Source organism: Vollenhovia emeryi, unplaced genomic scaffold (assembly GCF_000949405.1).
Source record: "Vollenhovia emeryi isolate VEMERY1.0 unplaced genomic scaffold, V.emery_V1.0 DF939178.1, whole genome shotgun sequence".
In the NCBI taxonomy this organism is placed as follows: domain Eukaryota; kingdom Metazoa; phylum Arthropoda; class Insecta; order Hymenoptera; family Formicidae; genus Vollenhovia; species Vollenhovia emeryi.
The window spans coordinates 1,187,776-1,214,115 of NW_011967188.1; the positions used below are offsets into that span (position 1 = coordinate 1,187,776).

General features: G+C 34.9%; 4 protein-coding genes across 4 annotated transcripts in view; 2 read left to right on the top strand and 2 right to left on the bottom strand.

Annotated features, from left to right (window-relative positions):
* Nucleotides 1-3,729: 3,729 nt before the first annotated feature.
* Nucleotides 3,730-6,604, bottom strand: LOC105563325 (geranylgeranyl pyrophosphate synthase-like). Its single transcript, XM_012014828.1, has 7 exons — nt 6,386-6,604; nt 6,112-6,266; nt 5,372-5,513; nt 4,859-4,979; nt 4,615-4,754; nt 4,434-4,536; nt 3,730-4,167 (listed from the first exon to the last, which is right to left on the bottom strand). Exons 1-7 carry the CDS (start codon nt 6,587-6,589, stop codon nt 3,959-3,961), a joined length of 1,074 nt encoding a protein of 357 aa, XP_011870218.1. The 5' UTR covers nt 6,590-6,604; the 3' UTR covers nt 3,730-3,958.
* A 2,937-nt stretch (nt 6,605-9,541) lies between these two features.
* LOC105563324 (transmembrane emp24 domain-containing protein 7-like) lies at nt 9,542-12,480 on the top strand. The gene is made up of 3 exons (XM_012014827.1): nt 9,542-9,882; nt 11,267-11,512; nt 11,593-12,480. Exons 1-3 carry the CDS (start codon nt 9,727-9,729, stop codon nt 11,818-11,820), a joined length of 630 nt encoding a protein of 209 aa, XP_011870217.1. The 5' UTR covers nt 9,542-9,726; the 3' UTR covers nt 11,821-12,480.
* A 1,474-nt stretch (nt 12,481-13,954) lies between these two features.
* Nucleotides 13,955-17,480, top strand: LOC105563323 (CDK5 regulatory subunit-associated protein 3). Its single transcript, XM_012014826.1, has 9 exons — nt 13,955-14,064; nt 14,985-15,159; nt 15,568-15,806; nt 15,883-16,156; nt 16,244-16,368; nt 16,449-16,715; nt 16,790-17,001; nt 17,067-17,238; nt 17,317-17,480. Exons 1-9 carry the CDS (start codon nt 14,059-14,061, stop codon nt 17,386-17,388), a joined length of 1,542 nt encoding a protein of 513 aa, XP_011870216.1. The 5' UTR covers nt 13,955-14,058; the 3' UTR covers nt 17,389-17,480.
* An 88-nt stretch (nt 17,481-17,568) lies between these two features.
* LOC105563336 overlaps nt 17,569-26,340 on the bottom strand; it is a 19,537-nt gene continuing 10,765 nt past the window's right edge. Inside the window, exons 2-5 of the mRNA XM_012014844.1 lie at nt 19,822-20,053; nt 18,418-18,582; nt 18,211-18,320; nt 17,569-17,997 (exon numbers count right to left, since the gene is read on the bottom strand). Coding sequence (XP_011870234.1) covers nt 17,831-17,997; nt 18,211-18,320; nt 18,418-18,582; nt 19,822-20,053 — 674 coding nt within the window. The 3' untranslated portion in view covers nt 17,569-17,830. The remainder of the gene's footprint in view (nt 17,998-18,210; nt 18,321-18,417; nt 18,583-19,821; nt 20,054-26,340) is intronic.

Consider the following 26,340-nt stretch of genomic DNA (forward strand, 5'->3'; position numbering starts at 1 on the left):
ATGTACAGGAACAAATGTATGTGAGTGAGTGAGTGTGAGTGTGAGTGTGTGTGTGTGTGTGTGTGTGTGTGTGTGTGTGTGTGTGTGTGTGTGTGTGTACAATTATAATTCATTGAAATTTATATCTTTTAATTACTTTGCCAATATGCTAGTTACAATAATCATCATGTATACATATTTGAAAATATAATTCTAAGGGTATAAGTAGCTGTTGATAAAAGAGCTTCTTTATAAGTTGAGAATAGTCTCATCTAATTATTGCCAAGTTGAAGAGCTGAGACTTTGCAACAATAATTTATTAATTTTGTTTAAATCTTTTTTCATAATTTTCCTACGAGAAAAAGTTGTATAAGTATTACTAGTAGTTACTTTTTATTTAATCATCTGCCACTGTTGAACAGATAAAGTTATCTCAAGAGATATTTATTCCCTAAACTTTGTGAAACTTTAACACTAGTTTTTTATATAAGTTCGTTGCCTGATAATAATTTTATATTATGATGTTTTGAAATTTTTAAGTTGTTTATTTAATATGTACTAACTTATGTAATGACATAATTATTTATCATTGTTTTTTTAGATATCTTTCAATTTGATCAAAATGATTCATGCAGATTGTATGTGCATTTGTATCTATCTTTTCATCTTTTTTCATCTTTGCCTTCACCTCTGTCGAAACGAATGTCATGACGAATACAAAGGAGATTAAAAAAAGACTATAAAATTATATAAAAAGAAGATTAATGCATGTAAAACAGATGCGTATCATGTAATGTTTATAATTTACAATTATAAGTATACCACTGAATCGCAGTCTCTAAAAGTCAATCAGTGGATTATCACTGAAAACAGTAAATTAGTGACTATTTTCTGTTTTCAATGATAATCCAGTGATTGACCTTTAGAGACTGTAGATTCCATCGATTTCTTTCGCTTTATTAATTTCTTTTTTTAAATCGCGAATGTGTAACCGGTCATCGTGATGTAAGTCTAAATGCGGTGCGGCGAGACGCGGGAGTTGGCGACGTAAGCTCGCGGGCAACGGCGCGCTGTTTCCTCCCCCCCCCCCCCTCGCCTTGGGCCGTATTATTCTATGTTCATGTAACATATTAGGTGTACAGTCGGGAGCACTGAGGTTGCGACACTTTTTTTTGGATAAGTTTACGAACGCGTAAAAAAATTCAGGATGCGAATCACTGTCCGCGCTCATGCACGGTGAGTGATCATGGTGCTGTCAAATTTGTGTATACAATGTGTAACATAAATTTATATGCCGCGGCAAATCCATAATAAATAACATGATTATTCAGTTGATTCGTGTTAACTCGCTGTCGGATCAGATCTTTCGCCGGCTTGTCTCTTGATCATACTAATGAATAATGTGGGATGATTTCTAAATACAAAATAAAATAAATATAAAAAATATAATTTATGAATAAATAAATAAATTAATTTAAATTAATTTAAATAAATTAAGTAAATAAATAAATTTAAATAAATAAATAAAATAAATAAATAAATAATGACATTAATTTAATAAATATATAAAATGACCATGATACCTTGTCTTCACTAATATTTTTTTTTAATATAACAATAGAAGCAATGTGCAAATTTCTAATTAGAAAAAGAAGTAAAGTAAAGTAAAGTGTGCAAATTAGAAATTTGCACATGGCTTCCTCATAGAGGAAGCTTTAAGAGCAAAATAAGAATAATTTGAATACTTTCAAGAACCATCGTAGTAAAGTTAAATTTCTCTCTTAAAGCTTCCTCTATGAGGAAGCCATAACAATGGAAGCAATGTGCAAATTTCTAATTTGCCTACTTTAATGATGAAGAAGAAATGTGCAAATTTCCAATTTGCACGCTTCAATGATGAGGAAGCAATGTGCAAATTTCTAATTTGCACACTTTCAAGAAACATCGAAAAAAATTAGATTTCGCTCCTAAACCTTCCTCTATGAGGAAGCCATGTGCAAATTTCAAATTTTTTTATATAATTCTTGCCTAAAGTAATGTCTAGTAAAAATTATCTGTTCTAATGTTTGTCAAAATTATCTCTTTTTATTATTCTAAATGTAATACCTAGTTAGTTAAAATTATCTTTCCCAATAATTTTTAAAGTAAGTTAAAACTTATGTTCCTTTTATCTTAGATGTAATAATTCTAAATTATTTTATACAAATAAGTATATATGAAACTTCTATTTTGGATTATGACAAATATAATGCTATGTTAAACTTTTCTTTTTCATATTCATTTTACTTTTAAAGACCTCACCCCTTCGTTCCCCTTTGAGAGTGCACAAGGTCCGTCCCAGGGTAATAGGGATTAATTTCCTTGACCTAAAATTAGGACCTGCGATCGCACCGCTCTTGAAAAGAGTCAGAGTGTTTTTACGGGACATTGGCCTTTTTAGAGCCTTTGAAAAGTGCGTTCGGCTCGCTTCCACGCGCCTCCGAGCGTGTTAGCGAGACATTTAAAATTGCTAGTTACGTCATTCCATACCTCCACGTCTGGAAGCCCTATCCGTCGGATCCCGTCAATCTCTATTTTCCTTCCCAAAACTTATTCCAAGAGGTTTTGACGTAACAAAAACAAAGCTTCCTCTATGAGGAAGCAAAAGTGTATTATTTATATTTATTTACAAGTCAAGTATTATTAGATTCATAAAAAGTTATTGTCATATACTTCCATGATCACAATATAAACATTCTTATACTAAAAGCTTATTTATATCAGTATTGGAATATCAATGTGAGAGTTGAAATTTGAGACATTGCAGCTCTCAAATGTTTTCAAAGAAAAGCACCCTGAAAGAACTACGAACCTCGGACATTATTAAGAGAATATGAGTGGAAGAGAAAATACAAACTGCAATGGCTGGGATACGTTACTCATTTTCCATTGGATGAAAAATAATAATCTAAAGAAACTTCAGTTTGAAAGCAATCTAACATATGTTATAAGGAAAAGATGAAGGACAAGTTTTAAAATATAGGAACGGAGTTGTAAAACACTTAAGACTCCTACACAATGAGAATCCGTAATCCTTACGTAACTGTTACCGAAAGAAATCGACCCGTATAATTTACAATGGCAGCCCGTAACCGTAACGTAACTTTAACGAAACAATCAGTAAGGACAAGTAACTTTCAAGTAAGACCCCTATCTAAAACTAAACAATATATGGTAACACGCCAATGTGGGTCACAAGGCAAGATGTTATAGGTAGCCCAACTTGCAAATCTTAAATCTTTCTGAAAATCGTGAATCTATATACCGTTTCTTTCCACATTAGTACTACGCGCCGATTTCTTTTCCGGACATAACGCAGTTTATCATACACTTGGAAATATTGTCGTCAGCAGATTCACGTTCGATTCGATGATTATTTTTCAAATGCAATTCGCATTTTTCTGATGCTATATTTTAGCATTCAATCCCCTCTCTCCCCCCATTTTCCCCGTCCTGTAAATTAATTTTATTTCAAATAATTGAACTTTTACATTTACGGTTACGTAACGAATATGGATTCCCATTGTATAGGAGCCTTTAAAGAGAATAGACATAAGAAACTAGAAAGAGATAACGCGCGATAGAAAGAAATAAAGAAGGCTTTCGTCACCGAGTGAAGTTCAAGATATAGGGAATTATAATATCTATATTTGTACAAATTTGTTTAATCGTCTTGGAAAAAAGAGATAAATTTAGATAAAAACTCACACAGATATTGTACTTTAAGACATTATGTATTTTTTAATGCACATATACCATAAGCATATGTTAGAAATATTTTAAAGTATAATATTTACTTTAAATTAAAATATATACTTTAAATTAAAACTAAGATAATATAATTGTAATAATGTTACGCCTGATGTTTTCATAACTTGAAATATCCAAACAACCTTAAAGAAACCTTTTAATAAACTTAGTTTAGACGTCAGCTCAGGTTTTAGACACGTGTCTTGGACATCTGAATCTTCCAGTCGTCGATCATCTCCATTAAAATCGGATTACCACCTAAACGTTCAAGATCGGTTTTCATCTTCTTCTCCAATTCCTCAAGTATACCTCTCGTGTACTTAAACGAACCAAAACTCTCTAATAATTTAACACAGTGACGTTTTATGTTAACATCCGTTGTGCGTAGTTTTACAATATCTTTCAATATTATTAAGGATAATTAAACTTAATAAATTATAAAAATTTTGTAAACAAACATATATGTATACAGGGTGACTCAGAAAGATCGCCTACTAATAACATAGCATTGTTTCTTATTAAAAACTTAGTCAAAAAGTCCTGAAACATTTTTCGCTACAATGCTTAAGTTTCTAATAAGAAATAACGCTATGTATATATATACACATTAATTCTCCATATGAATCAGTACACATTTCATATTAAATACAGTTAATAAAGGATACTTAGTATTTGCCTGTCGGTAGGATTGGTTGTAATCGCATGTACAATTGGAAAACCAAATTTTCCTTCGGTCAAATCATCACAATAACTTCTATCGTTAAAGTCCTGTGATAACAATAAATAGAGATAGTTCACATTTATATTTAATTAAATTTAAAATATATTACTACTAATATATCTTACTTTATCGACAAAAACGTTGCAATAATCATTATGTATTTGAAAGAACACTCCTATTGCAGTTGCTAGCGGTACTAAGTCTTTTTCATAAGTAGAAAATAGTTTCATTAACTTAAATATCACTTTAGATAGCCAACAAGACTCTATAAAATTAATTAATGTTGAAATTGTATACATATAATTACACTTTTAATATTTTTCATATGTAGTAGAAATTTGCAAAAGCAGAATTCACTTAAACATTTACTTTTTTTTATCATAACCATGTATTCTTCCTCCGTTGGACAGATAAAATTATCCTTATAATACATGTCGAGTCCTTGACCTCTATCGAATTGCGATAGTTCTTCCAACATGATTTTCATTGCCTATTCAGTTATAAAAAACATGCAAAAATACACATACATATACAGGGTGTTATGTAATACCTGCCTCACCTCTTGTTTACTGATAGTGCGGATTAGACTAACAATAAGTTAAAAAGTTCTCTACCATTTTGCAATTTTCGCAATATTTAACGAGTTATTAATTATTAAAAATCGCTGTCTTATTGTTAGTCCGGTCTACCATCCAATTCAATCTCGCAGTGCGCTTGAATTAATTCCGCGTGTGAAAGAGGGATTTTGCATTGAGTTGGAATAAATTGAACGAAAAAAATATTTAGCCTACATTTTGATTTACGTTGTTATTGCACACCATGTAAAAGTCATAAATATAATTTTTTTAAGGTTTTTTTTACATACGTGACGTAACTACTTACATCAGGATGCAATTTAAGAAGTTTCATAAAACAAATTATTTGTGCATAATTTGCACAGTTTATTGTACTGCTAACTCCATAAATAGCATGGACAACGGGAAAACCATCTCGAACAATACCGTTATCTTGAATATCATCGAATCTGTCGAGAAACAAAGACTTTATAAGTATACAAAAATATATAAAAATTAATATTTCTGATTGGTGTATTGATTTCACTACTTTCCTTAAATTGTATTGATTTATGTTATAAGTATTATAAGTAGATCGAGAAGAAAATAGAACGAGAAGTATAATAAGAGGCTATGGCAGTAATCAAATAGCTCAAGAAAGTGATAAAAATAAATCTAAAAAAAATGTATGAAATTTTGATACAAATTATTGTCAAAACACACCACAAAAATAATAAAAAAAAAGATAAATACACGCAATATTAAAGCATACAATTTAATTTTTGACAATATACATAGATATATTGCGTTCTATTTTTTTTAAATATTGTCATTATTTTATTTTGGTCTCGCACTTGGTTTTACCAAAAATAAACGTATACGGAGAGACTATCATTAAACATGTGACTTCGAATTTATTAACCCTTTCATCATTTTATTCAAGATGTTTAAATTTTTTATAAATTTCAAGAAATAATGTGCATTACAGGGCACTGTTAACAATATTCACAAAGGTGTATATACCCACATATAGAAATTGTCGACGCTTTACAATAAATCATAACTCACATTACGTATACGTGGTGTATTATGTCTATTATTTCTTTAATTTGTTGGTATCTATCGGGTGCTATTTTAAGCCAGTGGTTGAAAAGCGGCATTAATTTTGCGTATGGATGTTTTTCGCCACATGTAAGAGCAAGTTTGAACGGCTCCAAAAGTTTCTGCACAACAAAAGTTGCATAACTTGTTAGATTATTATATGTCTAATATGTAAACGAAAAGTTGATAAAATTGATAGAATTATAGATTTTAAAGAAAGGGGAAATAGTGGTGAACTGACCTTGTCCTCCTCCGTGTCACCGCTTTCCGAATGGACGAAAGAAAACTGTTCAACTTTACTCATTCCTGTCATGTCGTAGAGTGATTCCTGTTTTCTGTCAGTGACACCTCTTGTCTGTCTTGTGTCTAACAACAAGAATAACGAATTTATGAAAGACTGTGGACTTATATTGGTTAACTCGCCGCTTAAATGCAAATAATCCATGAAAAATTCAGTGACCAGATGACATTAATGGTAGACTCTCAAATGAAATTCTACTGCAAGAAATAATAAGATTTCGGAAGGTCTTTATTGCCATTTGTGTAATTGCAATTTCACTTTAATTATAATAATTGTGTCCTTTTAATTATAATAATTATGATATCTGACGCCAAATAAAATAAAACGCAAGAAATATCGACATTCATTTTGAATTACTTATGGATGTTAACATTGTAAAATCTGACGAATAACTAATAATACCTTAAATTATTTATTTATATACGCAAAATATATGTATGCGCTGCTGAATAAGAGACTCTTTTGCATCAAGAGTAGAAAAAGTCTTGAAGTTACATCTTCTTGTAGGTTATAAGACTGGGCATTGACAAGTCGAAATATACATATATGTATAGTTCCATATATTTATATTAATACATATAGTCTGAGTTTTTTATGGGCATCCATTTCCACATTTAAATGTCCAATGAAATTTTACAACTATTTTTATGAATAAAAGTGAATAATAAAAATATACTTTTTGTTTATAATTGCCATTTGTTCGTTAAAAAGTATTTGTTATGAAACAAGACCTTTCTGTAAAAAAATTGTATTTTTACAGATTTCTCCAGATTTTGAACTTTAAACTTTTATATTCGATTCCAACAGATCCAAAAATATAAAGTTACACCATCAATTTCATACATTTTCCTTTATGCCAATTTTAACTTTATTGTAGCACCCCAGATATAATAACCACTTTCCTTACAACCCTAGTTCTTTCCCCGTTGAATTCAAATTTATAACGTTGTAGAAGAGGTTTCATTTGCAATTATGTGTTTATTCCCCGATCTTTTCTTTCGAAGGGAGAACGGGAGCGATTTTCTCATGAGTAACTTTTTGATTAGATAAATATTTTTAGAATTTTTTGCAATGTTGGAATGTTTTTTAAATATAACTGGAAATTCCTGTACTGTATAGGGGTATTACATTTTTGGTGTAATTATTTGTTGCTTTAATTATCACCATACTTATACAATTATTTTGCATAATATTAGAAAAAATGTGTGTAATTACGTATAGTATGTTTTCCATTTTATTAAAAACTAAGTACTCTTAAATTTAAAACATTTTATTTAGAGATCTTTAGGCTCATCTTTGATATCTTAATTCTTAAGCTTGTTTACCAAGAGCTATTTGTCACCGAAATGTTCAAGTTTAGTTTCTGCAGTCAAAGTTGGTCTTTCAAATACATGTGGCGTATATTTATACAAACCAAATCTACCAATTTAATGCAACGATAATTTTTAATTTTTACTTCGATATTTTGTATATTAATTCATTGAAATTTATAACTTTTAATTACTTTGCCAATATGCTAGTTACAATAATCATCATGTATACATATTTGAAAATATAATTCTAAGGGTATAAGTAGCTGTTGATAAAAGAGCTTCTTTATAAGTTGAGGATAGTCTCATCTAATTATTGCCAAGTTGAAGAGCTGAGCCTTTGCAACAATAATTTATTAATTTTGTTTAAATCTTTTTTCATAATTTTCCTACGAGAAAAAGTTGTATAAGTATTAGTAGTTATTTTTTATTTAATCATCTGCCACTGTTGAACAGATAAAGTTATCTCAAGAGATATTTATTCCCTAAACTTTGTGAAACTTTAACACTAGTTTTTTATATAAGTTCGTTGCCTGATAATAATTTTATATTATGATGTTTTGAAATTTTTAAGTTGTTTATTTAATATGTACTAACTTATGTAATGACATAATTATTTATCATTGTTTTTTTAGATATCTTTCAATTTTATCAAAATGATTCATGCAGATTGTATGTGCATTTGTATCTATCTTTTCATCTTTTTTCATCTTTGCCTTCACCTCTGTCGAAGCGAATACAAAGGAGATTAAAAAAAGACTATAAAATTATATAAAAAGAAGAATAATGCATGTAAAACAGATGCGTATCATGTAATGTTTATAATTTACAATTATAAGTATACCACTGAATCGCAGTCTCTAAAAGTCAATCAGTGGATTATCACTGAATACAGTAAATTAGTGACTATTTTCTGTTTTCAATGATAATCCAGTCATTGACCTTTAGAGACTGTAGATTCCATCGATTTCTTTCGCTTTATTAATTTCTTTTTTTTAATCGCGAATGTGTAACCGGTCATCGTGACGTAAGTCTAGACGCGGTGCGGCGAGACGCGGGAGTTGGCGACGTAAGCTCGCGGGCAACGGCGCGTTGTTTCCTCCCCCCCCTCGCCTTGGGCCGTATTATTCTATGTTCATGTAACATACATACATACATACGTACACACAAATATTTTTATACCGAAATTCATTTTTATTAAAAAAAGGCTGAGAAAATTGTTATAGTTCTGAAATATAATATTACTGTGATATTGCTGTAATATTACGTGCTATGTAGATATTCTTCTGTTGGGAGGGCATATTAAAGTCACTATGATATCATAAATAAGTCACCCAAATATAGTCAAAAATGTATCAAATGAGATTATGATTTTTCCAAAATGACTTTTAAGTGATGTCATATATGTATAATGATGTCATTATGAGTTTTATGTTCTACCTGGGCGTGCAGCTAAGGTTTATCGTGAAAAGATTGTAACACTTTGTTTAGGGTTAGTCGTGTTTAGGGTTTATCGCGAAAAGAGTAACATTTCGTCTGTACGTGACAATTAATGTTATAAAGTACCTTGTCAAAGATCAATTTTGAATTCATTTAAAAATTCGGTTTCGTAGATTCGCAATTCATTCAAGAATGTCTTCGAGAAAATTTTTATTATAAACGATTCGTTTTTATTTATTTAGCTGATGTTCGCGCGCGCCCATGACGTGTAACGTGCGACGTGAACATAGCCACTTCCGCAGTTGCGCGCCGCGCACGCCGAACGCGGCTACGTCGCGCGCGCGCGGCCGACTTCCGGCCACGTTAAAATAGCTTGTTTGCGGTGGCGATCGTTGGGCTGCCGTCGCCGGGAAGAGAAGTGAAAAGCGGCCGCGCGCTCTTGCCCGAATTTTCCCGTCTCCGGAGGGCGAATCTTAAATGCGCGCGGATCAGTGACGCGCCAGTCGACGAACAAACGGAAAACGACCGAGGATGGATTGCTGGTCGGCCTGGCTGTTGCTCGTCTCGCTGCTCGGCGCGCTCCTGCTCGCGGGCGGCGTCGAGTTAACCTTTGAGCTGGCCGACAATGCCAAAGAGTGCTTCTACCAGGAGATCGAAAAGAACGTCTCGTCCACGCTGGAGTTTCAGGTGCGCAACGCGCGTTTCGGATGCCGATCTCCCCCGACAGTGCTGCATATGCTCGAGTCGCGATGACACGTCGCTATTGTCGCTCGCGACGCATCCGAGGTCGGAGCTCGCGGCGCAGTAGGCCGCACTCTTCCGCCTGCGTGGCTTCAGGCTGAATGAGAACGAGTGAGAAATAGCGCGAATAATACTAAGGCCACGCAGAACGCTACGCTATGTAATACTGGCGTATGCTTTGTACGCTGTCATTTGTACGTAAACTTCAGTCACCTAAATGCATCAATCCTGCCCAAGATGTTGGCAAGTAGTTTGCCCTGAAAAGTGCTGATAATAATGATGAAGTTATGTTATTACTTTCATTGCATAAATGTAAAAGAAAGTATGTAAAAGTGGGCACACAGCGTATACGTAAAAGGAACAAAGTTCGGCGAGTTTCATCACTTGGTTCAAGATTTACGCGAAGATGAGATTAAACTTAAAGAATATTTTTGAATAAATACAAATCAATTTGATCGGTCTTTGAAAAATAAAACTGAACTGTTCGCAAAGCAAGTAGAAGAACCATTAACCGTATAATGTGCATTGTTATCCATGTTTCAAAGACGTAGCCAGGAATCAATCACTCGACGATGTATTGGGTGGTAAACTTAGTTTCCGCGGTGTTTTTTGTTTAACAAACTCAGTTTGATATCAAAAGCCAAAAATACATCAATCAAAGTCATTTGCCCTCGCTAGCTATCCATTTTTCCCATCTTTCTGGCAATGAGTGGATTCCGCAACGATAGAACGATTGGTCTTTTGATGCAATCCATTCATCGGTCCATTTTCGCACATCCTCGTAATTTTTGAAGTGTGTATCCACCAAGCCGTGCTGCATCGATCGGAACGGATGATAATCTGCAAGGAGCCAGGTCTGGTGAATATGCTGGGTGCAGGAGAACTTCCCACTCGAGCTGCATCAGTGGTTCCTTGACGGCTTTTGCAACGTGTGGTCGAGCGTGTCGTGCAAAAGAATAACTTTGCATCGATTGCTGGCTACTGCTGGTCTTTTTTCCAACAATGCTTTATTCAGACGATTCAGTTGTAATTGATATCGATCCCCCGTGATACTTATCGTCCAATAATGCTTGCAATTCGGTGTCTTCAAACTTTTTCGGTTGACCTGAGCATTGTTTATCATTCACATAAAAATCACCACTTCTAAATCGCCGAAACCATTCTTGGCATGTTCTGTCTGATGGAGCACAATTGCCATAAGCTTCGACAAGTAATTTATGAGCTGTAGCTGCAGTTTTTTTTTCAAATCAAAGTAATGAAGCAGCACATGTCGAAAAAGCAACTTTTTGAGTAACTTGTTTTGTAACGAGTGTCCTGTTGTGGTTTCCAGGTGGTTACAGGTGGCCAGTATGATGTAGACGTCACCTTAGAAGCCCCGAACAAAGAAATTATCTATAGCCAAGTAAAGACTCAATTCGACTCACACTCCTTCATACCAACTATGTCGGGAATATACAAGGCTTGCTTCAGCAACGAGTTCTCCACGTATTCGCACAAGCTGGTGTATATGGATTTCCAAGTTGGCGACGAATTGCCACTCCCCGGCCTCGGAGAACACGTCACAGTCATGACACAGGTGAATTGCCACAACGGAACCTTTTGCAGTATGTACAAATGAAATAATTGGCTGATGTCTGACACGGCTTCCTTTCACAGATGGAATCCTCCGCGCAGGAGGTGCACAAGAATCTAATCAGTATCCTGGACTACCAGACGCATCACCGTCTGCGCGAAGCTCAAGGTCGCAAACGCGCGGAGGAGCTCAACGAGCGAGTGCTTTGGTGGTCGGTGATGGAGACCGTCTGCATCCTGTTCATCGCCGTAGGGCAGGTTTTCATCTTGAAGAATTTCTTCACGGATCGGAGCCCCTCCCAAAGTTATTAGTGTGATAGCCAAGTAATGAAAGAGAAAAAACTCGTTCGCGATTGAGATACACGGTCACCGGATCGAATCGTCCTCGTGACGATGTTTTTTCATCGCTGGTCAAAGTGCCATCATAACGCCCGCCGGTAATATTTTCGCGACGGAACCCCCAAGTCTTCTCCGAGACACTCGAGAGAGGCTCGCCGAGAGGATTCCGCGATTAGGATCCAAAGAGCCGGTGAAAAACGCGAGGTGAGATCCAGGTCCTCGACACGCATCATGAACACGCGTATCGTTCGCGGGTATTAATTTATGCCGAGGCTGAGTACATTTTAAATACACTGGGTGCTGGTACAACACGGAGCGATCGGAAGGACGAGTGCAAGCGATGGAACTCTTACACCTTTTCTTCCCGATGGACACTCTCAAGTTGTACTTATACTGGCTGCAGCGACAGTATAATGGACACTGAAGGGAATGTTATGTTTCTTTTCTTACTGTGAACGTGTAACATAATAAATTAAAAGAGATACTCGTGTGTACATTCACGTCTACTCGTGTCGCTGAGCGATCTGATTAATTCCCGTCTTCTCGTTACTTGTCGCGCCTTCCGTTATTTATCTTAGGTACCGGTAGAGAAGTTACTTAAATAAACGCAATTGATCACTTGTTTTCCTTTGATTCAATGCGATTCTGTTTATTCCAAGTCACTTATCGGTTCCTTGTGAATGTAAGAAGTGCCATGCGGTATCACGCAGAGACGATAATTATACATAAGAGCGCGTGTTCCCGTTTCATACGTGGCAGGTGTCGCACACGTGGCTTTCCGTCGCGTGTGCATTATTTGATAAGCATACACGCAAATGGAAAGTAAAAATAAACTAGGTCATTTAATTTTCTGTCTGCACAAGACAATCGTGTTTTTAAATGATTTTAGCGATTCGGACGTCATCTACGCTAGTTTTGGCTTATTAATGACATCATTTGGAAAATCGTTCTCACGTTTTAATATGAACAAGAGAGTGAAAAAGTTTAAACTTCCCTAGGACAGTATTTATACACGACAGACCTGAATTATTGTCGGTTTTAAAGGGCTGTTCGAGGGTGATAATACAAATTGTAAGACTATAATTCTTACTATAAAATGACAATATATAAAAATAGTGAATGTCGTTATTTCTAATATCTTATGTATATTTATTTATTGTTTATCAGGTTGAGGCGTGGCTCTATGTAGGCGATCGACTCGTAGTCAGCAGGTTCCAAGGTTTGATCCCGATCCTTATCGTCCTTGTATGCATATACATACATGTATATTTTTTGACTTAAAAACAGCTAACCGTAACGAAAGACGTAAGCAGTTTTTCTTGAGTTTAGTTCGGAATTAAAAAAAACGGTGTGACAGCATTCTTTCATTCAAAAATTTAATATGATTACCATGCGCGCGCCCATGGCGGATCTAAAGATGTTTTAACGATACTGGAAAATTATTCTTAAAATACCACATGTACGTAAACCAAATTTGAATAAAATATATTTAAGGGTTTTCTTAGATTCTCGAAATTTTTACTTTTTTTCGCAGTACCCCGTAGTTTGAAAGCAATGCAGTTTCGCACATGCGTTCACAGGACATTTTCTTGATAAAATGATAAGCCAAAGAATGTCCCTTGCATTTTTTGTACTTTGTATAATATACATATAGAGAAAACCCTATTACGAGATAGGTTTCTAATATGAGATAGCAAGTTTTCAACACTCAAATTCAATCACAAATCTTTTCTCATAACGATTACACGATCTAACAATGAATATTCTACTAAACAGATTTTGCTCCAAGGGCATTAAATTCATGGTGGAGTCAACAGACGGGGCTTATTAATTTAACAGAAATCTCGCTGGTTCATATTAGGAGCCTATCTCATAATAGGGGACTTTCCTCTATAAATTGTTTTCGGTTTCCAACGTTATTCATAAACCTATTCTATTTGTTTGCCAAAATAAAAGGTTGTATATCTTATAAAAATTTTTTTGCCCATCTGTGCTACGTTATTTAAATAGAGTGTGCTATTGTGTTAAAATCGTCATTACTTGCGTGTCACTCTTGTCAAGGAGACAGCCGGTGTTTTAGACAGTTGAGCCTGTCACTGTTACTACACTGACACGTCGTACGAGGGCAACAGCTGTTATAACCTGTTTCCCAACTCGGACAATAACGAAGCAGGTCCATTTCTTGCAGAGAGATTCGTCGAACCGCACAATATGCAGGCAAGTGGTCGCGTTATTCGAGCACGCAAATTATTTTCGCGTCGACGATGTCAATTTTGAATGTAGACACGAAATCGTGCGCGCACAATTTGACGCGTGACGCAATCCGGAGTAAACATATCTTGCTGATATATTCAGTAAAGTTAAATGGAAATTAGCAACGCAAGATAAAGGGGGACAAGGGCCGACTAAGCGAGCACTATTATTTTCTTCTTTATTCTCTAATAATTACCTTCAATAATTAAGTAGTAAACGTTTCGATTTTTTATAAGCCTTCCTTAGAATAATTTTTAATTTTATATTGGTCCCAGTCAGCAAAATGTCAACAAATTGGCAGCAGATTCATCAGAAACCCACATCAAAACTATACTCAGTCAGCAAAATGTTAGCAGATTGGCTGGCATTTTATTTCCTTTCACTTCATTCGAGTGATACTGCAAGTCAACAACAACGCAGTTATGAAATAATGTAGTTTAATTGCAACGACTGTGAGAAGCCTCTTACATTTGGACAAACTAAACGACACCTTTTGACCAGAATTAAAGAACATAAAAATGACATAAAAAAAGACCACTCCGTGGTCAACAAATACCGTGCATCACATGATCACGAGTTCAATTGGTCGGAACCAAGAATTTTACATAGCGAGCGCCTCAGGAGAAAAAGAGAAATCGCCGAAATGTTTTTTATCAGGAAGATCGACAACACGCTAAATTTACAGACACCAAAAACTTAAATGTAACATATAACTGTGTAATCGAAACTGTATAGTTCGCAATATCACCTTGTATTGTTCTTAAGACATGACTAACAAATTAGTTTGATTTTTAATCATTACTGGCGACAACAAGCAAACTCTCCTTCTTTTTATTGTTGTATGTTACTGAATGAGATCTTTATAAGCGCAAATGATTATCTAGGAACAGGATATTCCGATCGACATTAATGCCGGGAAGTTACTGGATTGGCTGCTTAATCGAAGGCACTGCAAGAAGGATTGGCACGCAAACATTTTGACCATCAGGCAGAAAATTAATAATGCGATACAGGATATGCCTGCTCACGATGGCATCGCCTCATTGTTGTCCGGCGCCTGTAAGCAGTATTAATCGTCACCCAGTCAGCAAAATGTTATTAGATTGGCATCAGATTGGCAGTAGATTCATCAGAAACCCACGCCAAAACTACATATAGTCATCTGTGTTCGCATTTGGCTTTTGTTTCGGCAACAGAGTCTGTAAAACACGTATGCTATCAACAGATTGTTGGCAGAAACCGAGCAGGACCAGTTATGTGAGCAGATTTTGTTGTATTTCTGCTGACATGCTGGCAACGCGTCGACTATATCAGTTTCTGTATGCAATCTGTAGTCTTTATGCCTTCAAAATTTATAGTAGGCATTTGACAAAATCTGTTCTGACAGATTTGGCTATCTGGGTATAGTCCTATTTAAGTTTTAGCATGTAGCTGCTCCGCGAATGCTCACCTTGCCACTTTTTGCAGATATAAATTATTTTTACTGCGTGAAGATTGTGGAAATCTTGAAAGAAACGGAAGCGGATACGAAAAATTTATTTGGACGTTATGGCTCGCAAAGGATGAAAGACTGGCAGGAGATTTTGCGGCTGTATGAAAAGGACAACATATACCTTGCCGAAGCCGCGCAAATGCTCATGAGAAATGTCAATTACGAGGTTCCCAGTATTAAAAAGCAGATACAGAAGTTGGAACAGTCGTTAACTGTAAATTGCTTTTGATATGATGTGTGCAATTATCAACCTATCATTATGTAAAGGTAATATAAAACTGTGTTGGCAGGAATTGGAAAAGAAAGAGACGGAATATAAAAAGTCGGAAAATATCGCGCATACGGAGTACAGCGCGCTGTGCAAACAATTAGGCATAACTGGATACAGTACAGCCAGGCGCGAGTTAATGGACAAGGTGAGAGAGTTGCCGGAAATTTATCAGAGAGTAGCGGAGAAAACGAAGAGTTTGGACAAGGTGGTGGAGTTTTACAGCGCATTTGTTGAATTTACTTTTGGCCAGCAATACGACAACGATTGCGTGTCGGTGATTAAATATATCATAGGTACATTTACAAAATAATTATTTCTAGAGTGCACTATGACATTTGAATAAGAAGCCCGTTTGATAGATTGTTATTTGGTTTTTAAAGAGAAGGGGAACACGACGATGTTCGAATACACTTATGGAGAAGTGCCAGTATCGATAATTGAGCCGCCATTGAATATTAAAGCGGATGAAGATGAAAGTAATGGGGGGCCTGGTATGGACGCCAATGTACGCATATTTTTATATAATTTCTTCGTCATATTTACAGTAAGATACGATTGCGTTATTATCCCGAATATTCTCAACAGGCTATTGATTTCGGCGACTTGGATCTGGATGGAGAGATTGATTTTGGTGAAGAAGTTGATTTGAACACAGGAGGCGATATTGACTGGGGTGACGAAAATTTGGAGCAACCTACCGCGGGAGAAATAAATTATAATATTTCTTTGGAAGAATCGGGTATAGTTGTGGAAGCAGCAGGTCACGAAGGTGGAGTGGCCACGGGGTCTGAGGCATACATGATATTAGACAATCCAACAACGAGATCCGAATTTATCAATCAGCTGTTTGAGGTAAAGACTTGTGTGTATAAATATGCGTGTAGGAAATTAATTGTTCTACATTTTTACCTCAATATGTATTTTAGCTGGAAGCATTTATGAAGCTACGACTGTACGAATTCAAAGGCGACGATAGGGATAATCTTCTTAGCTTTAGTCAGATGCAGGACGCTTCGTCTGTTCTGCAACTTTCTACGATAGAGACCACTCAGAACATGCTGGATAACGTTCAAGTTATCCTCTCTGAGATATTGCACAACAATGTCCAGCATTTACATAACATCAAACATTATCCAAGGTATGAAGTTTGCAATTAAATGTAATATATCTTTTTACAAATGTTTATGTATATCTTTATCGCAGGTACGTGGACGTAGTAACTGTTACTTTAAAGCAAAAGTTAAACCTGATCGATAGAATGGTAACTCAACAAAAATCTGTGCGACAAAAGCAAGATGACACGCAGAATCAAATTGATAAGTTGCGACCTCTATTAAAACTCGTCATACAAAGAACTAAAGAACTACAAACAGAGGTATGCGATTTTTGTTCTGGTAATATTACGTTTTCGAGTAAGAAATTCTGTTTTTCTTTACATTGTCTCTAATTACAGATAGAGCAAGATATTTCCAAGAAGTACAAGAATAGGACGGTATATTTAAGCGGAGGTGTAAATATGTTGTAGCTGTCAAACATTCGAAAAGAAAAAAAAATCGTTGAACTGTGTCAAATGTAAATAATATCTATGCTAAGATAATACAATTTTGCTATCGTGTATATACAAGGTAATTTCTTACTCTTATACGTACATCTTAAGCATCTATTTCCTTGATACAGCATAAGTATAATGATTGGAAGAAATACGAAAGAGACACTACAGTGTGACGATAACCGTTGTTGATCGTAGCGCATACCCTTTTGTAAAATTGCACAATTTGTAGGAGTAAATCTGTACTTTCTTTGGTATCCGAATTTGTCGGCCTTTGATAATTAGACTCTTTTGACACGATACGTACAACTCATAAATAAGATATTATGAGACGTTTTATCTCGAAGTCGTACAAAGTAAAAAGCGAATTTGTTGCGTTTTAAAACGCGTGACCTATGCTCTCTTTAAAGTACGTGATTTATATAATCATGAAGAGATTCTGCACGAGTCTCCACGGTGACGAGGTACAAACTGCTTTGGTAGTAGGGCAAGGATATCTTCTCAGACACTCGGCCAACGAACGATCGCATTCGCACAAACGTTGAGCGCAAGATCCCGATCCTCCCCAGCTGCCATGCTCGATCGCTGCAACGAAGATTTCACTGGCCATTTTATTTTACTGTGTTTCACGCTATTTACACATAGCCTACATAAATAAGTCGAGCTTGATTCATACATAGAAGTGCTGTTGTATCGAAGTTATTTAAATCTTCCGAATTTGCAAAAGAAATCACGTTGCTGATGGATAAAAAATGGATAAATGATAAACGAATGGTGATAAATAATCAATAAACGAACCGCAAACGGGTTTGTAACCGTGGTAACATCTCCAGTAATATGGTACAAAGTATTCTGAGAACATGAGGCATTCCGTAGCGTCATAGCACCAGTCGTGCATCTTGCAACACCTGGAACATTACATTTTCTTCCATCAATATTCGTCTCCTATGAGAAGAAAACTCAATTGTAAATGACGTTTCGTCTCCATGTAGATGAAGAACGTACTGATCGATACCGTCGATGACGTAACCGGATCCTAAGAATCCGCAGTAGCAGCCGTATCCCTTGTAAGCTAGAGGATTACATCCCGTTGCGCACACCACCATGTTGTAAAGGTGTATCACTCCTCTTTTGATTCTCGTATGGCTCGCGGTTGCCCTTCCACTCGTTCTAAAATTTTAGGGTAGATCTGTAGTGTAATGCCCTCTCCCCTGATGTTTGTAAATTTTTTAGAATTTGTGTTTATGCATAGAATATATTCTGAAGATCGTACCTCTCATGTATCGCATCTTTTAAATTTAATTTCGAAGTTCTATTATGTCATTAAATAGCCAATTGATAATTTTTGAAAGAAGTACACTAGCAAAAATCTATTGCTTGAATTTGGCTAAAATAGAAAAAATAACAAATATTCTTTGCTTCACTTGTGGTTTATGCTTTTTTACAGCAGATAAGTGATTTCCTACTTTTTAGCATTTTACCCATTTTTAAAAAATAAAATAGTTTATTCAAGTTAGACGCAAGAGACTTTTGCACATGCACAGATTACCATTTTTTTTTGCAAGCTCAATAGTTTAGTACCTGAAATTTCAAATAAAACATCTTAATAAAATGAACAATGGGATATTTAATTGAACAATTAAATAACAATAATCCGTAATACTGTAATAATTAAATTGAAGTAAAGATAAATTGAAGGAATAGACTTTTGCCCATGTTTTTTTTTCCAAAAACTATAAATTTTATACTTTTACCGACATCCATAAAACTTTGAAAATGTAACAGAGGTATACATATCCAGGGTGAGTTATCTAACATGACAACCTTAAAGAAATCGTAAAATACTTGTTCGATGAAAAAAGATTGTTCAAACGCAAGATGAAGGATGTATATGTAACAAGTCAAAGAAATATCGAAGAAACTTATATGTTAAAATATAAAAATAATTTATATAGCAAACTAAATGCGATTATGAGAACTCCAATCGTTTAAAATATACAGAAATTGCAATACATGTTACAAAACAACGCCGGAGATCCTTTTCGAGAAAATAACTGAGTAAGTCAAATATTATCTCGTCATAATGTAGTAATTTTGAAGTCAACATAATATGTTTCAGTTTTTCCTATATAACATTACAATTATTATCTAGACATTTATTTTCACCTTTCCATATGATCTTTTATCGCGTACAGCATCAATACAGATAGTGTCAATTTTTCATCATGTTCAAATATTTCCTTGATGCAATGACAACAAATAACGATTTTGACGTCACATTGACATAATTTAGACTAGACTGTTTTCACTGGGTACATTGCAGATTTTAGTCTTTACGTAATACCGGTCCGATATTATAAATGATGAAAATTAGAAAATGCTCCCACCATGTAGCTACGTCCGACTTACGCGGATTTGGACTTCGTGCTGTTCACCGTCGTGTTGTTCGATGATACGACGCGCACGTAGATATCCTTTTCGTAAATACGCGTTGAGGAAGCGCTCCACGGGTCACCGCCGTGACCGACGTAGAGATCCTCCTGATTTTCATTTATATCGCTATTCACGTACGAATAATCGTAGTCTGGTTGGCGCGTCCTGGTACCTCCAAGTATCTTGTAAACATCTGGCGTACCGTTACCTGCAAGTGTCATAAGTGCGGATAGATCAAATAAATAGCATTAGCAAGAGAGAAAGATTTGCACGACACCTACATACAGTTATATACAGTTATAACCGTAGTTTGTCATACTTATATTAATTTCGAATAGAATACATTTATATCTCCACAATTTTTGTCCATTGGAAACTTGGTGGATTAAAAACCACCGACTTCTCTGACGGAAATATTTCGTTGAATGTACTATGGCACTGATGAAAAGTGAAAGGAAAGTTATTCAAAACCTAATAAAATTTATGGAATTTCGAAATGAATCATAATGTTCCAGATGACATTCCATTAACGTGCGTGCGGGATGAAGAAAATTAAAGTACATTGTTGGCAAGTAATGCAAAATTATGAAATATTAAATATTATGAAATTTACTGACCTCAGTTAAAAACTGTGCTACCTTTCAATGAAATATCCAAATGATTATGAAACGGGGTCAATTGAGGGAGATTTCCAAATACATCGCAGCAAAATTTCATTACATTTCTAGTAAAATATTTCCACTGGGCCCCTACAATTTTTTATTATGGTAAATAATGTAGAACCATCGCGCAGCTTTCTACCCGTAAAGGAGCCAAGTGGAGTTATATGCTATCAATATCCAGGGGAATGATCTCTTTTTAGTAATTTCACCATTTATTACCACTGGCGAGTTCGAGATGTATCTCTATGTATTTCCCGAACTGTCCTGCATCCGGTGCATAATATACGTTGTACGATCTTTCTCCTCATCACGAGAAATAATCAACTTCACCTGATCTAGACTCGCTTAGCGTAAAACTACTCTCATTTATCCCACTTGTGGCCGTTTTAACGGTTTCTCGGCGATTTTCCATAAACGCCCGGGGTAATTGCACGAGGGGCATCCACTCCTTGCCGAACGATCGTACATCAAAATGCAGGAGTTATTTTCCCTAATTTCACTTTTTAGATTATTCTTTTCGCCGGCCCGGTGAGATATGCAGACTATCGCGTGAATTTCAGCTGCGCTGAGATTATTTTAATCGTCCCGTAAACTCGGAGGAAAACGAATTTTTATATGTATTAACTTCGTTATAACAAACCGATAACCTTCTCATTCTTGTGATAAAATTACGTATCTTTGGACTGAAAACATTTTTGTATCTTATCAATAGTAATTTCATCACCTTTTTGATATATCATATTGCGTAGTTATATTTTACATTTTATTCTTATTTTGGTAGCGCCAAGGGCAATTAAAGTCTCGGTATTTATCTCACGAGCCGTGGCATTTTCTGACTCCCAAGAAGTGCCATGAAAGGCGAGTGAACGAGCAGTCATTGTCACCTTTTATTTATTTTCACTTTCATTTGGCACATTTCTAGCGATTTACAGCTTCATAGGTGGAAAAAATAAAATATTATATCTACATTCACAAATTTTATAGCTTTTTGCACAGATATACAACGTGTTTCTTTCTATGTGCAAGCAAATGATGCACACGTTTCCTTAAATTGCCCAGATAGCACAAAAAATTAAAAAAGAATTCTTTTTCAATTCCCGGATTACGAAATAAATTCTTTATCATTTTTGTTCTAAAAGCATTCTTAAGAGTTTAAAAAGAATTCGCTTTTATGTCACCAATTCTGAGTAACCGGATACCATAAGAAATTCTTATAGTCTATAAAAATTTATATTGGAAAAGCATTCTCTTGGAGTTCATGTTGAACGGATTATGCTAATTTGTAAAGAATTTAAAAAGTTAATCCTTGTTGAGTTCACAACAATTACCTGTGCTACTTAGGTTTTCCTCACAAAGAAAACACAAGTAGCACAGAGAGAACGAATGACATTACGGAGAGGAATCATAGCAAAAAATTCATATCTGTCTCTGAAAGATATGCATGCATATGATGTACAACTTTGTTACATGTGGATCACAGGAGGATTGAACGCATTGAGAACGGAAGCGGTCAGTAAGCGGCCCCTTTGTAAACGTTACCCTCGTTTCTCCTTTTTTTTGCCGTTTCTTCCTCGCCATAATATAACCGATTGCATCCGGGTGAATTTCTATTTTTTATCTCGTCAAGAGACGAACCATGCTTGAAAATTCGCTCGCGTTTTGGTTCGCGGTGCATGAGTACCTTGATATGGGAGTAAGATGCGCTTCCGCGCACAGAACCGGAACTGCGTTGGCATTCAGGGACTCGCTAAAAAATGTACAAAAATTACGTTAGCATTTCGCAAAATTTGCTGAGTGGCCCACGCGTTTGGCATTACATGCTTACATCTAATATCTTTTTAAGACTCCTGGATGCTCGCCTTGTTGAATCGTGACGTCAGAGGCGAGACACGGCACGAGAATTCGTGCGTGCCATTTTCAAGTAGAAGGATATTTGGGTGGAAAAAATACTTCAGTTTACGTGAGCAAACTTACACAGTTGAAAATTTATGTTTTCTTGTTAAAATATGTCGGTTAAAATTTTTGTGTTAAATATTTATGTGTTAATTTAACATATTGCTGTTGCGTTAATTAAATTCAAGTGTTAAATTATTAAAACAACTAAAAAGAACACAATGTAAATTCCGAGGGGGAAACCGCTGACCAAAATCTTGTACACCAATGCCCACTAATGCCCAGTGGGCATTACTTTATCTTATTATCTTCTTTCCTCTTATTTATCTTGTTTTATCTTATTGTATCTTATTTTATCTTATTTTATCTTTATAATGCCTCAGCAAGACGTAATGCCCCAAAAATGCCCTAGTAATGCCCGGTAATGCCGCAAATCTGTACACCACAATGCCCTCAGCGGTTTCCCCCTCGGTAAATTCATTTTTAACTTTATATAATAAATATCTTATAAAATATGTACGTGTTATTAGTGACACGGTTTATCTGTTAAAATTTACAGATAAAAATGTTGCTTTTATTCTACAAAAGTTTCAATTATTATATCTGTAAAATGTAAAAATAACATTTTTCTTGTTAATTTTATTGTTACAAGTATGTTGACAAATTCTAAAAGGACATCCGATAATCGGGATCAGTACGAATTAATTAACGAACACGGAACAAATTACAAATAATCTCAATGTATTTAATACAGTAATAAAAAATGTAAAAAGAGATTAAAATTAATTAATAAAATAAAAGATATGGTTTGTCAGAGCGGATAAAATAATATAAAAAATTGAAAATAAATTAAAGGCCAGTCAATTACCTTAACAAATGATCCAGCAAATGGAATAAAAAGTCGTTTGATAAAAGTCAGGAAGAAAGTGAGTCATAATTTATAAAATAATGAGCACACAGTTAAAATATGTACGCAGTTTACAAAGGCCGAAGACTGTCGAAAGTGTAACAAAATAAAAACGTTTAGGTCAAAACAACGAGAAAGGAGAGGGAATAGTCTCCCAAAAACTGGGATAGTTTACAGAATATATTGCAAAGTCTGCAACACGTCCTATGTTGGTCAGACCAAACGACATCTAGAGACTAGAGTTAAAGAATATCTCAATAATATGAAAAAAAGATGGGAACAATCACTCTGTCATCAGCAAACATCGCACAACTCTCGGACATTACTTCAATTGGTCTTCTTCAGATATTTTACATTGTGAAAAAGACACGAGAAAGATAAAAATTACGGAAATGCTGCATATTTTCTAACACTATCATTTTAGAATAAGATACCAAGAACCTTAACTTTTTATATGATTCTATTATTAATTCTTTGATGTGATCGTTGGTTATTTATTTCCCTCTCCTATCTTGTTGTTTGACCCAAACGTTTTTTATTTTGATACACTTTCGACAGTTATTCTCCGGCTTTGTAGACTCACTTTCTTCCTGACTTTTATCAAATGACTTCTTATTGCATTGTCTGGATCATTAAGGTAATTGACTGGTCTTTAATTTGTTTCCAACCTTTTATATTATTTTATCCGCTCTGACAAACCATATCTTATATTTTATTAATTAATTTTAATCTCATTTTTACATTTTTTATTACTGTATTAAATATTATACATTGAGATTATTTGTAATTTGTTCCGTATTCGTTAATTGATTTGTATTGATCCCGATTATCGGATGTTCCTTTTAGAATTTGTTTGAAAAGGACCTAAACTCTAAGATCGAAACGTTGCATTATATATTTTTTCTTATTAAACATTAGCCCGTGAAGGTTGGCCAAATCTTACGTCTTGTTATTTATTACTGGTAACCTAAAGAGATTTTTATCGTTTGATTTCAAATTACTTTAAAGTTTGCTTTAATTTTGTGCTACAATATTAATCTATTGATCAATGTAGTATCACTATTTAACATACCATGTTATGCTCACATATGAACACAATATTTATGTATACCGTGTATGACAATTTCGTCAGCTGTAACATTTATTATTTTTTATTCCAGACTAGTTAAAAATTATTTTTTAGACATTTAATTTATATTATTATTAGATATTTTTAGATATTTGATATTATTAAATATTTATTTATTTCAGGTGCCAGATAATGATTTAAACCATGTGAGAATCGTGAGAATAAAATTTGTGTGAGTCGCTTGGGGGAGGGGGGGGGGTATACATTGTCGGAAAACTATCCTTTTCTCTTGATAGTTAATAAAGAGCCGTCAAATGAATGGGGAAACCTAGTCATATTTTAAGAGTGTGTTAATGACATGACATTTTCAGAATTACATAAATCGTACAGTAAATATGTAAACGTGGATAAAAGAAGCGCCACAATCGTGCTTGCGCGTAACTACGAATTAGTTGACTTTTAATTTCGATGCGGTTGCGTAATTCTCGTTAATACGTGCAGTCCCTCGCTTGAGTTCGTAATAGTTCCTGCCTTGATGGAATTTTGCTGTTTCGCCTGTCTTAACCGAGAAATTCAATAATCGTGAAAGGTGAATCAACACGCAAATGCCGACTTTAAATACATTACGCAACGTTACACGATAAACGTTCCAAAAGGAAGAAAGAGCGAATTGTTAATTCGCGATTCTCGGTGGATTTAAAATCAGAATTGTATTAATAAATAAAACAAATTAAATTAATGTTTTTCATCGCAAATGCTGGAATATAAAAATTTTCTCAACCACAATTCCAAAACTATTCATGTGTCCCTTGAAGGTCCCAGTATCAATGATCGCATACTCTTAACCCGAGCAGAAGAAAAGTCATCCAAAATTACAATTAATATAGTGGGTAATATTGGGACCATCTATTAAAAGTGTATATTTTATATGCGTCAGTAAATTTACATCTTGTAGGTAAAATTATTACCTTGTAATAATAAGTAACTGCTTGCTCTTAATTATGTAAATTTTACAATTTTTGTAATTTTTCATCATGTATAAACCAGTATTTATACAACAAAGAGTAAATAATTTGTTTTTGTAAAAGTACATAAATTTATATGTTTCCATTATCAATAGTGTAATCACTATACTTATCGTGTATGTAATTTTACATACCTTTTTTTACAGTGTATCCGGCGCGCCGTTACTCTCGGACATGTAACACAGTTTTGTTAGGTGGAATCCGTCAGCAAATTCACCTGTTTTTAAATCGGTAATATTTTAAATTACAATAAGATTTCTTTACAGTACGGGGAGGGGGGGGGTACTGTATTGAATGCTAAGTGTAGCATTTTTACAATGATTAAAAATCGCTTATCGATTTGAAGACACGTGAATTTGCTGGCGACGATGATTCCACCTAAACGAAACTGTGTCATATAGTATGTCCGAAAGTAACGGCACGCAGGACAGGTGGAAAACGGTGTATGAATTCACGTAGCAGATTAAAATTATTAGGCTACCTACATCTTGGTCGGACCTAAAAGTTAGCGTTCTCGGTTCTTATTCGATCTGTATCTTAATGGTCCTGATTTAGCTCTGTTAATATTAATAATACTTTTACACGACCTCCATAATAAAATATGACATTTGCCTCGTCATTATGATGTCATTTTAATTGCGTCATGGTTTCTTGCTCTGCTTGGGTAAGTCTGGCACTTTACAACGAAGCAAAATCATAATGGTGTAAACGGTGTAAACGTTGTAAACGGTGATAGATTTAATTAACGGGAATTAACAGAAATTATTAATTAATGTATATGGAAACATCGTAGTTGGGTTACTGTAACGAATTACCGTAACTGTACGCACTTGTTACGGTCAACGGGTTTTGCAGAGCAAAATCGAGAGATTATACACACACCGTTTTATCGTTCATCTCCCTCTCTCTCTCTCTCTCTCTCTCTCTCTCTCTCTCTCT